The 14,506-nt window shown below is 34.2% G+C and overlaps 1 protein-coding gene across 1 annotated transcript in view; it reads right to left on the minus strand.

Moving 5' to 3' along the window:
* Positions 1-14,506, minus strand: part of LOC132552717 (acetyl-CoA carboxylase-like) — a 50,935-nt gene extending 36,429 nt beyond the window's left edge. Inside the window, exons 1-5 of the mRNA XM_060216910.1 lie at positions 14,307-14,506; positions 4,551-4,604; positions 994-1,123; positions 578-716; positions 129-238 (exon numbers count right to left, since the gene is read on the minus strand). Coding sequence (XP_060072893.1) covers positions 129-238; positions 578-716; positions 994-1,123; positions 4,551-4,604; positions 14,307-14,506 — 633 coding nt within the window. The remainder of the gene's footprint in view (positions 1-128; positions 239-577; positions 717-993; positions 1,124-4,550; positions 4,605-14,306) is intronic.

Below are 14,506 nucleotides of genomic sequence, written 5' to 3' on the forward strand. Positions count from 1 at the left end.
TGTGTACATCTAATGACTCAAGATTTGTATTACTGTTAGGGTTTGGGAACCCATGAGAGTCCAATTAACTGGAGAGAGATGTATACAATGTAGAATACTGGACACAAGGATCTGGATATGGCATTGACCTGTGATTTGGTCCTCTTGGCAATGTCTAGGATCACATCTACATTAGCATAGTTATTGTTGTTAGTGCCTCCAGGGACTGGAACATACTGGTCAGCCATACGGATATATTCTAAAATCAAATCAAATCTGTCATCAGTTGAATGAATAACTTTATTTACTACAAACAATGCACAGGTAACAATTTACTGAGTGTATATGTAAGTGTAGTGTACAGAGGCTCAGTAAAAATAAAAATTCTGAAGTCTTGTTGCTTTTGTCTCATTTAAAACTCCTGGAGTATTCTGCATGTTTGTAATTTATAAACTTTTGATGACCCTAACTGTTTATTGACATTGCAGTCCAGCTCTGTATGAACCAGGTCAGAAGCTCAAAATTTCTACAGTTACAATTAAGAACTAGCTTCCATTAATTCTCAAGGTTTTCCCTGATTGTTTATCTCTATATATACCTGCATTTGCCTTCAAGTCTTCTGGCGTAACCATGACAACAAATCTAATAGCTTTCTCATTTCGGAACATCTCGTAAGCCCATCTCCTGACAGAGCGCATACATTTGACTGCAGCAATGCCATTGTTGGCTATGAGAACCTAATGGATAGAAATGAACAACTTGTTAAACATAACTATTTAATTTGCTGTACATCAATATGTCAACTTGTCATGTAAAAAAAAACTATGTTGGCTAACAAAACTGTTACATTTATATAAACATAAACTATTATGTACAAGAAGGTACTGATCAGATGTCATGTTTGACCAGCTGTGACATCATAAATGACTAACATACAAAATTTACTCTGCCTTAATTTGGTGATTTTAGAGAAAATATATCATACATTTATATGAGTAACACTTATACATGTACCTTGTTGATAACCCTGTTGCCTCCAAATCTTTTGACAAATTCCTCTGGGGTTGCTACACTGAAATCCTTAGGGTAGGATATCGAACGGCGCCCCCTGGTATCAAGGTTGTCTGCCCCTGACATGGAATGTCTGCAACACAAAAAACAAAAAGATTACACCAGCTGTAATAACAACAGCAGATGTATTGACAAAACCAGTGAATTCACAAATAATTTGAATGTTTACAAAGAGGGAAAAAAAGAAAAGAATAGATTAAAAACCACGAAACTTCTACATTATGCAATAAGATCAAATTTTAGAGTTACAACACACAGAGCAACAATTTATCTCTTTAAACTTAATTCTCTTGAATGTAAAACACTGATTACCATCACACTAATAAGAACTAAATATACTGATGAACAAGCAATGGTAAGAGGAGACCTAAATACTATGGTTTACATAATGTTCCAGGTATTATTGGCATACATGTATAAATATAAAAACAACACCAAACATGAAAACAAAGTGGAAAAGTAATTCAAATCAATGAAATAGAACACAAAACATCATGCAATGAAATATCCACTAAACAGTATACATATCCTTCTTATCATCAAACACCTGATCATAAGATCAGGCTTACAATTTAACAATAGGATTGTCATAATCTATAATTGTATTTTATCTGTAATAATTTGTACTCATAATTCTTTATTAATATTTTCAAAGTCTATATTAGTAAATAAACAATTGCCAATCTATTTCAAGCCATGAACATCGCATACTAAGAGATATCTAAAACTGAGGGATGATAAGTAAGCTTGGACTAGGAATGAAAAAGACCTTGTGTGTGGAGTATTATCAAAAATGCATGTTAAGTGTTGTATTTAACAAAGAACAGTTAGAGTAAACAATAAATAAAAGAAATAAAACACAACAATGAATCCATTCTGGCATTCACTTCAAGTCCATACGCATACCAAGGCAGTAGTAACAGTACAGGCAAACAAATACATAGTATAAAGTATCTGATCAAAATTTAATGTACTGCACAAAAATCAACACTTTGTGAATAGTGAGTAGGTAACATGATCGTTTTAACAATGACTCTTGCTTTTTTTTGACATGTAGAAACCTTCCACACAAAGCCTCTGCAGTAACTGTATTTAACACAAGCTTATAGCAATAAAGGTCACCGATATACATAGATGTAAGCAGATAACAAAGCAAAGATGTGGTATATTAGGTCATATAGCATTTAATCAATGTAAGTCAGCTGAAGTCAATGAACCAATGAACCACACAGATCAGTCTTCACTTGACCTACAGATCTGGAGGCAGCAGTGACTGTGAATACATCTGTAGCCCTGAGTTACCAATTTCATTCCTCTTCAGTAAGCTGTCAAAACATTGAATTGGTCTTTTACTGAACATATAATGCTACTGAAACTCTTTACTCAAAGAAATACAACAGCTTTGTCATTTATTGACGTATGATTGACATATTTTTGCTTGACAGTAACAAACACCTGAAGACATGCCTTCAACCAAGCAAATACTGCTGTCGATCTCACCATAATACCTAACTGCTACCTACTTCCTAGTACAATTTTATTGTCTTGTAATTTTGAAAACATTCATAAATACCAGGTGAAAAAAATAATTTGAACTGAAAACAAATAATTTTTCGAACCATAAGTAAATGATGGTTGCTAAAGAAAATTGAGATTTCTGCTATTCTTTTGAACTCCAGATGCTTTTCCATGCAGAGTAACATCAAATGAAGTTTGATAACATTGGAATGTTTTTAAACTTCCTCTTGTTTTATCATTTCTATTTTTGCAGTATGAAAGAATGCAGTTTGTAAAACAAACAAGTGTGGAACACAAACAAAACTGTTCTTATCAGGTCTATTTGGTGCACATTCTGAAGATAGCTGTGCTGTAAACCAGAATTCTGTTAAACCGGATATTATGCAGTCCCTGATGAAACAGTTCAACTGTACATATTTTAGAAGTGTCAGCCAAATCAAATATATAGATAGCAGTCAACAGGTGTTATCTAGATCAAGTGGTATCCTTGTGTGTACAATGTTAAGTGATCATAATATCAGTCATCTGAAATACCAGCTTCAGTACATGTAGCCTTGGGTACAAGTCGGGCAACTCTAAAAATACTTTTTATTTAATCATACATGCTAGGGTTGGAGACTCGGCTTCAATTCAAGGTTACATCCACATGCTTATGTGCAAACACAACAGTTTATAAATTGTGATTGTCAGCTCAACAATTTTGTTAACTAACAGTTGTGTTTGAGAAGATTGTGCTAGTTACAGACTATCACTACTGGTACACATAGTATGTGCAGTTCTGCTATTAGCTTCATTCCAGACCCACCCCACCACTCCAGCTAGACTACCCTAAATATATGTCATGACTGACAAAGAATTCAACTTACAAAGGATGTCAGCAATAAGAAAGTAGTAAGCAAAAGAAGAGTTTGAGGTCACTTTACTTTTACAAAAATATACCTATTAAAAACAATGATATTGAAACAAACTGCTATTTGTCTGATTGTTTTTAGATATAACTAGATATACTTTTAATGAACAAAGTTACTGATTACCTAAATTCTGAAACGAAAATAAGACTCAAATCATGTTAATATATAGGACATGAATACATGTTTTTAGATTTAATGTTGAATTCATTATATACTAATCAACAAACAATTGATTAAAGCAGTATTGTTGGTATTTGTCCTTGTGACTTTAGCATCAACATGTTACTATAGCAACCAAAATAGAAAATGGCTCAATAACGAGCATTCTCTCCCTTGACAACTGGTGCTCTGTCAGAACTGTTTTATTTGCTCAATTTCGTAACCTTTAACCTTAAACGACCTTTTAGATAAACTATAAATGTTCTGAATGTAGACTTAATACTGATTGTTATACAAAGGTTTCAGTATGAATGATATTTTTCATTTAAGTTTTAATCTCTTACATTTGTTAGTAAAACAAGAGGCAATTTAGCACACATGTTCACAATCAAATCTGTAATATCTGACTTTGAACATTTTAAACAGACCACAGAAGAAAAGTCTGTAATAATGTTTGTTTTTAATCATTTCATCATCCAAATCACCTTTATTGACTGACACTATTAACATTGAATCACAAATAAGAAAAATAGGAGCATCATGACATTAAATTTCTAAATTAAACCTAAATGTCGGCTTTTCCACTAAATAACAAACCACTATTTGTAAGAAAATAAGCTCCCTTAATGAACAGTTTTGATTATATTGCATGTGAAGGTTAAACAATATTATATCATGTAATTACTGACAATATACTGAGGATACAGCATATATATTACAGCAAAATGATCACAATGGTAACGGGTATCTTATGAAATATCTAATGAGATACGACAGTCAATCAATCAATTGTGCAGAACATACAATATCAAGCAATGCACCTCAAGTGCCTTGAGGTCCAATAAAGCATGATGGCCTAGTGTCAGTGCTCAAGTACGATCCAATATTGATAATACTATAGCTAGCATATACCTGTCTTTGACCTTTTGTCTGGATCGCCAAAACTCTTTTTCACTGCCACCTGACCTATATACATACAATTATAACATACTGTAGTCATGTTTGCAACATGCAAATACTGAAATGCTGGCTGCATCTTTATATACACTATCATAAAATGATTTTTTTTACATTTGTTTTGCTTTTATCACTATAGTTACATATATAACACGACTTAACATATATGTGAGAAAGTTAAGAAAAATGTACTCTGTCCCCCTTTTTTTCCAATGGTAAGAACAATGGCCCTAAGTTTTAACACCTATGATTATGGAAGATATTTTTATGTCTCCATCTCCTGATTCATCCTCATTGACTTAGAATCAAGAACAAGCTAACATAATCCATTATGGTGCACTGGTTAGATTCATATCACCAGCAAAAATGAATATTTTATATAGTAAAGGTATTGAAATCCAAAATGTAAAGAAATGTCACTTCAAAGCTTTGTAAAATTTCATTATTATAGACATATTGTATAATGTGGGGTTTTTTGGCATAAGCTGACCTTCATTATTTTTTATTTGTCGTACACCATGAATAGTGAACTGACAAAATCAATTGAGGAAGAACTATACCTATATATAGAGTTTTAGTTACCATTATTTAAAATCAAATCACGACCTACTGAATAAGATTAGATATTCAACTTCTGACATGATATGGTGAATCTTGTATCTGATGAAATAAACCTGTATTTGACAGACCTATTCACCAAGTTGTAGTGTGTCCATGATAACCAGGGTTGTTATACTTAGTACTGTACACCTTGAACTGCTTGTACCTTCTACCTTGATGTCATTATCCACATATGTCCTTGATCTCTAGTCAGCAATATCATACCTATATACCCCAATATCTATATATATGAAGACAACATATACACTAATATCACAGATAATGTCAACACCAACATTCTTCTAACAAAATAAAATCAATTTCACAGCTATGATAGAGATTATTTTTGTACACCACAAGTACCTTACCTTTTTTCTTCAGGTAAAAGTTACCCCAACATGTGACCTTAAACTGTAAATATGTGATATCAGTGTGTTATCTGTGTGGGTTTTACTCCTCATGTAAGGTAAATGTATAACAGTTACAACAAAGTAGTCTGTGTGAACATTGTTATAGATATAAACCCACAACACTGTATCCATAGAGTGACATTTTATCTTCCCAACAGGTACTGTATCTCAGACAATATTCAACAAAGGACCACAACTCTGTATCCTTAATGAGGAACAGGATGGAAGTTTTTGTATGTAACACTTCATCATCCCAACAAGTACTGTCATACAAAACTGGTGCATTAATGTTCACATAATAGTCTCACAAAATGTTCACCAAGGGTCCATATAACACTGTACATATAGTGAAGAGTATGATCCTTAATGTGCTGTCATGTAAAGTTTGTGTATTGATGGTTACATATTAGTAGAGACCTAGTCGTGTAAGGAGTACAAACCTACTGTCATCTGAGAAAAACAAGTCTATATAGTCACCTCAAAAGTACACACCTATCATCCCCTCAGAACTTAGTGACTGAAGTCACCACAGAAAAACAAACCAATTACTCCTCTCAGAAGTACAAACATATTGTCCCCTCAGAAGTACAAACATATTGTCCCTTCAGAAGTACAAACATATTGTCTTCTCAAAAGTGCAGACATATTGTCCCTTCAGAAGTACAAACCATTAGTCACCTTGAAAGTACAAGTCTATTGTCCCCTCAGAAGTACAAACGTATTGTCCCTTCAGAAGTACAAGCCTATTGTCCCCTCAGAAGTACAAACCATTAGTCACCTTGAAAGTACAAGTCTATTGTCCCCTCAGAAGTACAAACATATTGTCCCTTCAGAAGTACAAACATATTGTCCCTTCAGAAGTACAAACCATTAGTCACCTTGAAAGTACAAGTCTATTGTCCCCTCAGAAGTACAAACATATTGTCCCTTCAGAAGTACAAACCATTAGTCACCTTGAAAGTACAAGTCTATTGTCCCCTCAGAAGTACAAACATATTGTCCCTTCAGAAGTACAAACATATTGTCCCTTCAGAAGTACAAACCATTAGTCACCTTGAAAGTACAAGTCTATTGTCCCCTCAGAAGTACAAACATATTGTCCCTTCAGAAGTACAAACATATTGTCCCTTCAGAAGTACAAACATATTGTCCCTTCAGAAGTACAAACCATCAGTCACCTTGAAAGTACAAGTCTATTGTCCCCTCAGAAGTACAAATATATTGTCCCTTCAGAAGTGCAAACCATTAGTCACCTTGAAAGTACAAGTCTATTGTCCCCTCAGAAGTACAAACGTATTGTCCCTTCAGAAGTACAAGCCTATTGTCCCCTCAGAAGTACAAACATATTGTCCCTTCAGAAGTACAAACCATTAGTCACCTTGAAAGTACAAGTCTATTGTCCCCTCAGAAGTACAAACATATTGTCCCTTCAGAAGTACAAACATATTGTCCCTTCAGAAGTACAAACCATTAGTCACCTTGAAAGTACAAGTCTATTGTCCCCTCAGAAGTACAAACATATTGTCCCTTCAGAAGTACAAACCATTAGTCACCTTGAAAGTACAAGTCTATTGTCCACTCAGAAGTACAAACATATTGTCCCTTCAGAAGTACAAACCATTAGTCACCTTGAAAGTACAAGTCTATTGTCCCCTCAGAAGTACAAACATATTGTCCCTTCAGAAGTACAAACCATTAGTCACCTTGAGAGTACAAGTCTATTGTCCCCTCAGAAGTACAAACATATTGTCCCTTCAGAAGTACAAACCATTACAACCTACTTACTAAGAAAAACAACTTTCATCTGTTAGTGTAATGTTAGAAATACGACTAGCATCACAAAGTTGGTAAATATATGTACATTCTGAATAACAACTGAAAATAATAGGGGTTTTTTTATGATATCAACCCTACGTCTTGTAGATTTATTTCATTTTTTATGTTGCCAACTTTACAATCGTGTACATTAATTATAATTTTCTATGTCATCAACTCTACCATCTTGTAGATTTGTAACATTTTCTATGTCATCAACTCTACCATCTTGTAGATTTGTAACATTTTCTATGTCATCAACTCTACCATCTTGTAGATTTGTAACATTTTCTATGTCATCAACCCTACCATCTTGTAGATTTGTAACATTTTCTATGTCATCAACCCTACCATCTTGTAGATTTGTAACATTTTCTATGTCATCAACTCTACTATCTTGTAGATTTAAGAAAAATTATATATCAGTCACATTCTATTGATTCTGTCGTTTGTTTCTTTTTGCTAATAGTATAATGTGTCTTGCCTTGAATTGATTCTAGTTGTATACAGATATATCGTATTGTTTGCCTTGTAATGACCAGTTTATCTGTGACCCATATGAATGGTACAAAGTACTTATACAGAAATACGCTGTCGCCAAATCAATAACAACTACCACTTCAATGAACACTGAGCACTTATTAAGGAAGTCATGTGAGATTACTCAGAATACTTTGAATTTAAACATCAGGAAATCTGCTTGTCTATAATTAGATTTTAGAGTGTACACATACATCAGAAATAAGAACAACATCTCTACCTACACATCTACGCAATATACCAGGATATTTGTATCTACACATCTACTCAGTATACTACAATATCTGTACCTACACATCTACTCCGTATACTACAATATCTGTACCTACACATCTACTCGGTATACTACAATATCTGTACCTACACATCTACTCGGTATACTACAATATCTGTACCTACACATCTACTCGGTATACTACAATATCTGTACCTACACATCTACTCGGTATACTACAATATCTGTACCTACACATCTACTCCGTATACTACAATATCTGTACCTACACATCTACTCCGTATACTACAATATCTGTACCTACACATCTACTCCGTATACTACAATATCTATACCTACACATCTACTTGGTATACTACAATATCTGTACCTACACATCTACTCGGTATACTACAATATCTGTACCTACACATCTACTCAGTATACCTGGATATCTGTACCTACACGTCTACTCTGTATACCTGGATATCTGTACCTACACATCTACACAGTATACCTGGATATCTGTACCTACACATCTACTCAGTATACCTGGATATCTGTACCTACACATCTACTACGTATACTACAATATCTGTACCTACACATCTACTCAGTATACCTGGATATCTGTACCTACACATCTACTCAGTATACCTGGATAACTGTACCTACACATCTACTCAGTATACCTGGATATCTGTACCTACACATCTACTCAGTATACCTGGATATCTGTACCTACACATCTACTCAGTATACCTGGATATCTGTACCTACACATCTACTCAGTATACCTGGATATCTGTACCTACACATCTACTCGGTATACTACAATATCTGTACCTACACATCTACTCAGTATACTACAATATCTGTACCTCCACATCTACTTAGTATACCTGGATATCTGTACCTACACATCTACTCTACTACAATATCTGTACCTACACATCTTCTCAGTATACCTGGATATCTGTACCTACACATCTACTCAGTATACCTGGATATCTGTACCTACACATCTACTCAGTATACCTGGATATCTGTACCTACACATCTACTCAGTATACCTGGATATCTGTACCTACACATCTACTCAGTATACCTGGATATCTGTACCTACACATCTACTCAGTATACCTGGATATCTGTATCTACACATCTACTCAGTATATCTGGATATCTGTACCTACACACCTACTCAGTATATCAGATTATCTGTACCTACAAATTTACTCAGTGTATCAGTGTATCAGTGTATCTGCCATTCCCATCTGACATGATAGTGACTTTTGATAGTTCAGTAAGTTATCGTTATTATGAAACATGATGTGACAGAGATGTAAAGAATGGTTGTCCCAAACTGTGCTGCTGTGATCATAATTGTTATCATGAACATAAACAAAACATATATAATGTATGTAAATTGTACCAATATCATACATGTATGCAGCTGCTATTTGTTAAACTAAAATGTACATATACTGTATTTTTTTCCAGTCATTGTACAATATTTTAACATACAACTGGCTTTGGTTCATTTCCTGTACGTTGGTACAGTTTTCATACATATATATGATAACAGACCAGCAACAAATTATTTGATAAACTCATCAAACTTAATATATCATAAACCTAACATTACCTCGGTTCTATATCCATTATATTGACTAAAGGATTTGACAAACAGGAATGCAGCTTCTCTCTGAAAATGTGGCAGTTAACATACAGCATATAGCCAATAAAAAAATACTATGAAATCTCTCTGATACCATCATTTCATTTTAACGGCATGAACATGGCAATGATACTGTTTGACTATAAATTAGAAAATATATAAATTTTAATTGTATAATCAAGACAAACGTAACAACTATGTATATAATGTTTACTTACAATATGTGGTCGATATAAACTAATGCTGTCTACCATTACAATTATCAAGCCTCGGGGCAGCTATACCATCTATCATATGTCTTAAACCTTCATTGTCTAATGCTTTAACCTTACAGGCATATAAACCGTCTAATGCACTAATGATAGAATTGGGGCATTCAGTTGAATTAGACAATAATATGTATCTTTCACATCTTGGTTATATTGACATATTAATTTTGAAATATCACATGAAATGTACATGAACTTTTGGAATTGTTGTGGTGCACAATCAGCACTTTCCATCAACATTACTGTTTAAACAAGAACGTACTTGTATATTGTATAATTTTTCAATCTGTAAATACTGTTTGTCTTACCTTACCAAGGAATGATAGGTGATAGTAAACAAACACCTTTCTACAGAAACACACTTACAAAAACATCATTGAGTATTACTCTAACACATCCTTGACTCTCAAAGGTCATCATCAGTAAACCATGACATTACCTGAACCTTGAAAATTCATCTTTAATAGATACACTCTTCTGTGTAAGGAGGTAAAAATGTTCCAACAGTTTAAGTGTATAACATTATTCTGAGTTTATCATATGCAGTGAATATTCATGATGGAATAACAATCTACGATTAAATGGAAAGAGAGAAGATCCAGAATCTGGACACTGGTCATTATAAACTTTATGTTATAGCTATCCTTGCATACATAGTATATTTCCTGTATATACAATATTTTAGTAAGTATATCTGTGTTAATTAATACATATAGTACAGAAGCATTACAATTGTGTTATATATAACACCTGTATATGTATACAAGTATGTTATATATAACACCTGTCATAATGTTTTCTAGTGATCAATTTATCATCAGACATTTGATATATATATTGTAGATCAACATAAAAAATGTGACATTTATAGGATGTAAATTGGTTCCAAGCAAGTCTGGTCTACAATCTCACCAAAGTAAGCTAGAAATCAGTGATCTATCATATGTAGGTATTTTACTTCATCATATTTTTGCCAGTGAAATAAAGAAAAATATTTCATTTTTGAAAGTGTTATTTTTCATTTGCTGACTTCCGCCAATGAAAAGAAATAACACAAATCATCTGATAAAATTGATAAATCATTTTTATGATAGTCAGCAAGCAATGCAACACAAATTACCTGATCAGAAATCCAATCCAATCCCCAAGTGAACATCATGGATATGGCACTAACACATTAGACATTTCAAGGGGTTTTGTATCATTAAACTGCAGCAACTGTAGGTTGCTGTCATATTTTCAGCCACATAGTAACAAATCACAGGTAAGACTCTCTTTGAGTGTTTTACAGCAAATTTTGTCTCATTGTGACATGAAAAAGTATTATTTTCAATGTGAATATGAAAATAAATTGACAGCGAATTTTCATGTTTACAAATTTTTAATTATCAAAAAAGAAACAAACTATATTTCGTCATGTGCATCTAATATCTTTTGTATCTTTTACTCCTGCTGTGCACTCATGAAAGATACTAAAATATTAGAGACACTTGAGAAAAAATTATTTCTTATAGCTGAAGACACTATTAGATATATATCCTTTTTTTAATAAAAATGGAGTTAAGTTAAAGCAAGAGAAATATTCTGTCAGATGTCAAGTGAAAACAGATATCTTTTGTCTGCTTTTGTGTTAAATACCTTTTTAGTGTAAACTTAATCTGAGGAAAAACAGAAAGTCCTAACATACAAGTCATAATGCTGCTAGGCCTTACTAATAGAATAGTTTTTACTGGCACATTACCATACTGTCTATCCTGATACAGTAGATCCTGACTTTACTGACACTTACAATAGAGCCTATCTTTACTGACACTTACAATAGAGCCTGTCTTTACTGACACTTACAATAGATCCTATCTTTACTGACACTTACAGTAGATCCTATCTTTACTGACACTTACAATAGAGCCTGTCTTTACTGACACTTACAGTAGATCCTATCTTTACTGACACTTACAGTAGAGCCTATCTTTACTGACACTTACAGTAGAGCCAGTCTTTACTGACACTTACAGTAGATCCTGTCTTTACTGACACTTACAGTAGACCCTGTCTTTACTGACACTTACAATAGATCCTGTCTTTACTGACACTTACAATAGATCCTGTCTTTACTGACACTTACAGTAGATCCTGTCTTTACTGACACTTACAGTAGAGCCAGTCTTTACTGACACTTACAGTAGATCCTATCTTTACTGACACTTACAGTAGAGCCAGTCTTTACTGACACTTACAGTAGATCCTGTCTTTACTGACACTTACAGTAGATCCTATCTTTACTGACACTTACAGTAGATCCTGTCTTTACTGACACTTACAGTAGATCCTGTCTTTACTGACACTTACAGTAGATACTATCTTTACTGACACTTACAGTAGATCCTGTCTTTACTGACACTTACAGTGGAGTCTGTCTTTACTGACACTTACAATAGATCCTGTCTTTACTGACACTTACAGTAGAGCCTATCTTTACTGAAACTTACAGTAGAGCCAGTCTTTACTGATACTTACATTAGAGCCTGTCTTTACTGACAATTACAGTTGATCCTGTCTTTACTGACACTTACAGTAGAGCCAGTCTTTACTGACACTTACAGTAGATCCTGTCTTTACTGACACTTACAGTAGATCCTGTCTTTACTGACACTTACAGTAGAGCCTATCTTTACTGACACTTACAGTAGATCCTGTCTTTACTGACACTTACAGTTGATCCTGTCTTTACTGACAGAGTAAACCTTGTCTTTACTGACACTTACAGTAGATCCTGTCTTTACTGACAGCGTACACAGTCTTTACTGACAGCATAAACCCTGTCTTTAGTGACACTTACAGTAGAGCCAGTCTTTACTGACACTTACAGTAGATCCTGTCTTTACTGACAGAATAAACCCTGTCTTTACTGACACTTACAGTAGATCCTGTCTTTACTGACAGAGTAAACCCTGTCTTTACTGACACTTACAATAGATCCTGTCTTTACTGACACTTACAATAGATCCTGTCTTTACTGACACTTACAGTAGATCCTGTCTTTATTGACACTTACAATAGATCCTGTCTTTACTGACAGAGTAAACCCTGTCTTTACTGACACTTACAGTTGATCCTGTCTTTACTGACAGAGTAAACCTTGTCTTTACTGACACTTACAGTAGATCCTGTCTTTATTGACACTTACAATAGATCCTGTCTTTACTGACGGCATAAACCCTGTCTTTATTGACACTTACAATAGATCCTGTCTTTACTGACAGAATAAACCCTGTCTTTACTAACACTTACAGTAGACCCTGTCTTTACTGACGGCGTAAACCCTGTCTTTATTGACACTAACAGTAGATCCTGTCTTTACTGACGGCGTAAACCCTGTCTTTATTGACACTTACAGTAGATCCTGTCTTTACTGACAGAGTAAACCCTGTCTTTACTGACACTTACAGTAGAGCCAGTCTTTACTGACAGAATAAACCCTGTCTTTATTGACACTTACAATAGATCCTGTCTTTACTGACGGCGTAAACCATGTCTCTACTGACACTTACAGTAGAGCCAGTCTTTACTGACACTTACAGTAGAGTCTTTACTGACACTTACAGTAGATCCTGTCTTAACTGACAGAGTAAACCCTGTCTTTACTCACATCTATCCAGATTTTTAGTTGATATTAAACCAACTCAGAGTTTCATGCTGTCTTAAATAATTACTATTCATAAAAACCAAACTCACTGTAAACAGAAAAGGAACTTCAACTAAAGTGTCATGCGTCTCTATGAAACAAATTATCAGGAAATATGAACTAATTAAAACTTGCTTAAACCAATCAACCCTTCAAATCTGCAGATTCTTATTGTTGCGCGTAGACATCTGCATAATATACACTCAATTATGTAAGCTGAAAAGAAATAGAATTACTGATGTGGTATTTTGGGAAAGAAATTCAATAGCGATAGCAATATAAGTTGAGAATACAGTCAAATTTTAGCATATGGACCCACAAATGTTTTCGATTCCAGTGCCACTGTACACACAGGATGTTGGTTGATAATCACACAATATGTACATTATATGTTAACATCAGTACATGTTCTTTTCATATATAATTAATCTGGGTAAAAAGTTTTACATTAATTATAGTCTTTTGGCCTACATGGGCAGTAAATATAGAAGCCTTACTTGAGTCTGGGGCTGATAGTCGAGGCCGCTTGTTCTGCACTGGGAGACACCAATGGGGATGGTACATCCTTTTGGTCAACTGAAGATGAAGTATCTGTTGACTGTTCTGAGGTAAACTGCGATTCACTATCCTCATCCACACTTTCCATGCCAACAGTAAATTTGACACGAGGTTTTGAATTTCTTCGCTCCCCAGACAT

This window comes from Ylistrum balloti, unplaced genomic scaffold (assembly GCF_031769215.1).
Source record: "Ylistrum balloti isolate Yb309-2 unplaced genomic scaffold, AGI_CSIRO_Ybal_v1 Utg370274, whole genome shotgun sequence".
In the NCBI taxonomy this organism is placed as follows: domain Eukaryota; kingdom Metazoa; phylum Mollusca; class Bivalvia; order Pectinida; family Pectinidae; genus Ylistrum; species Ylistrum balloti.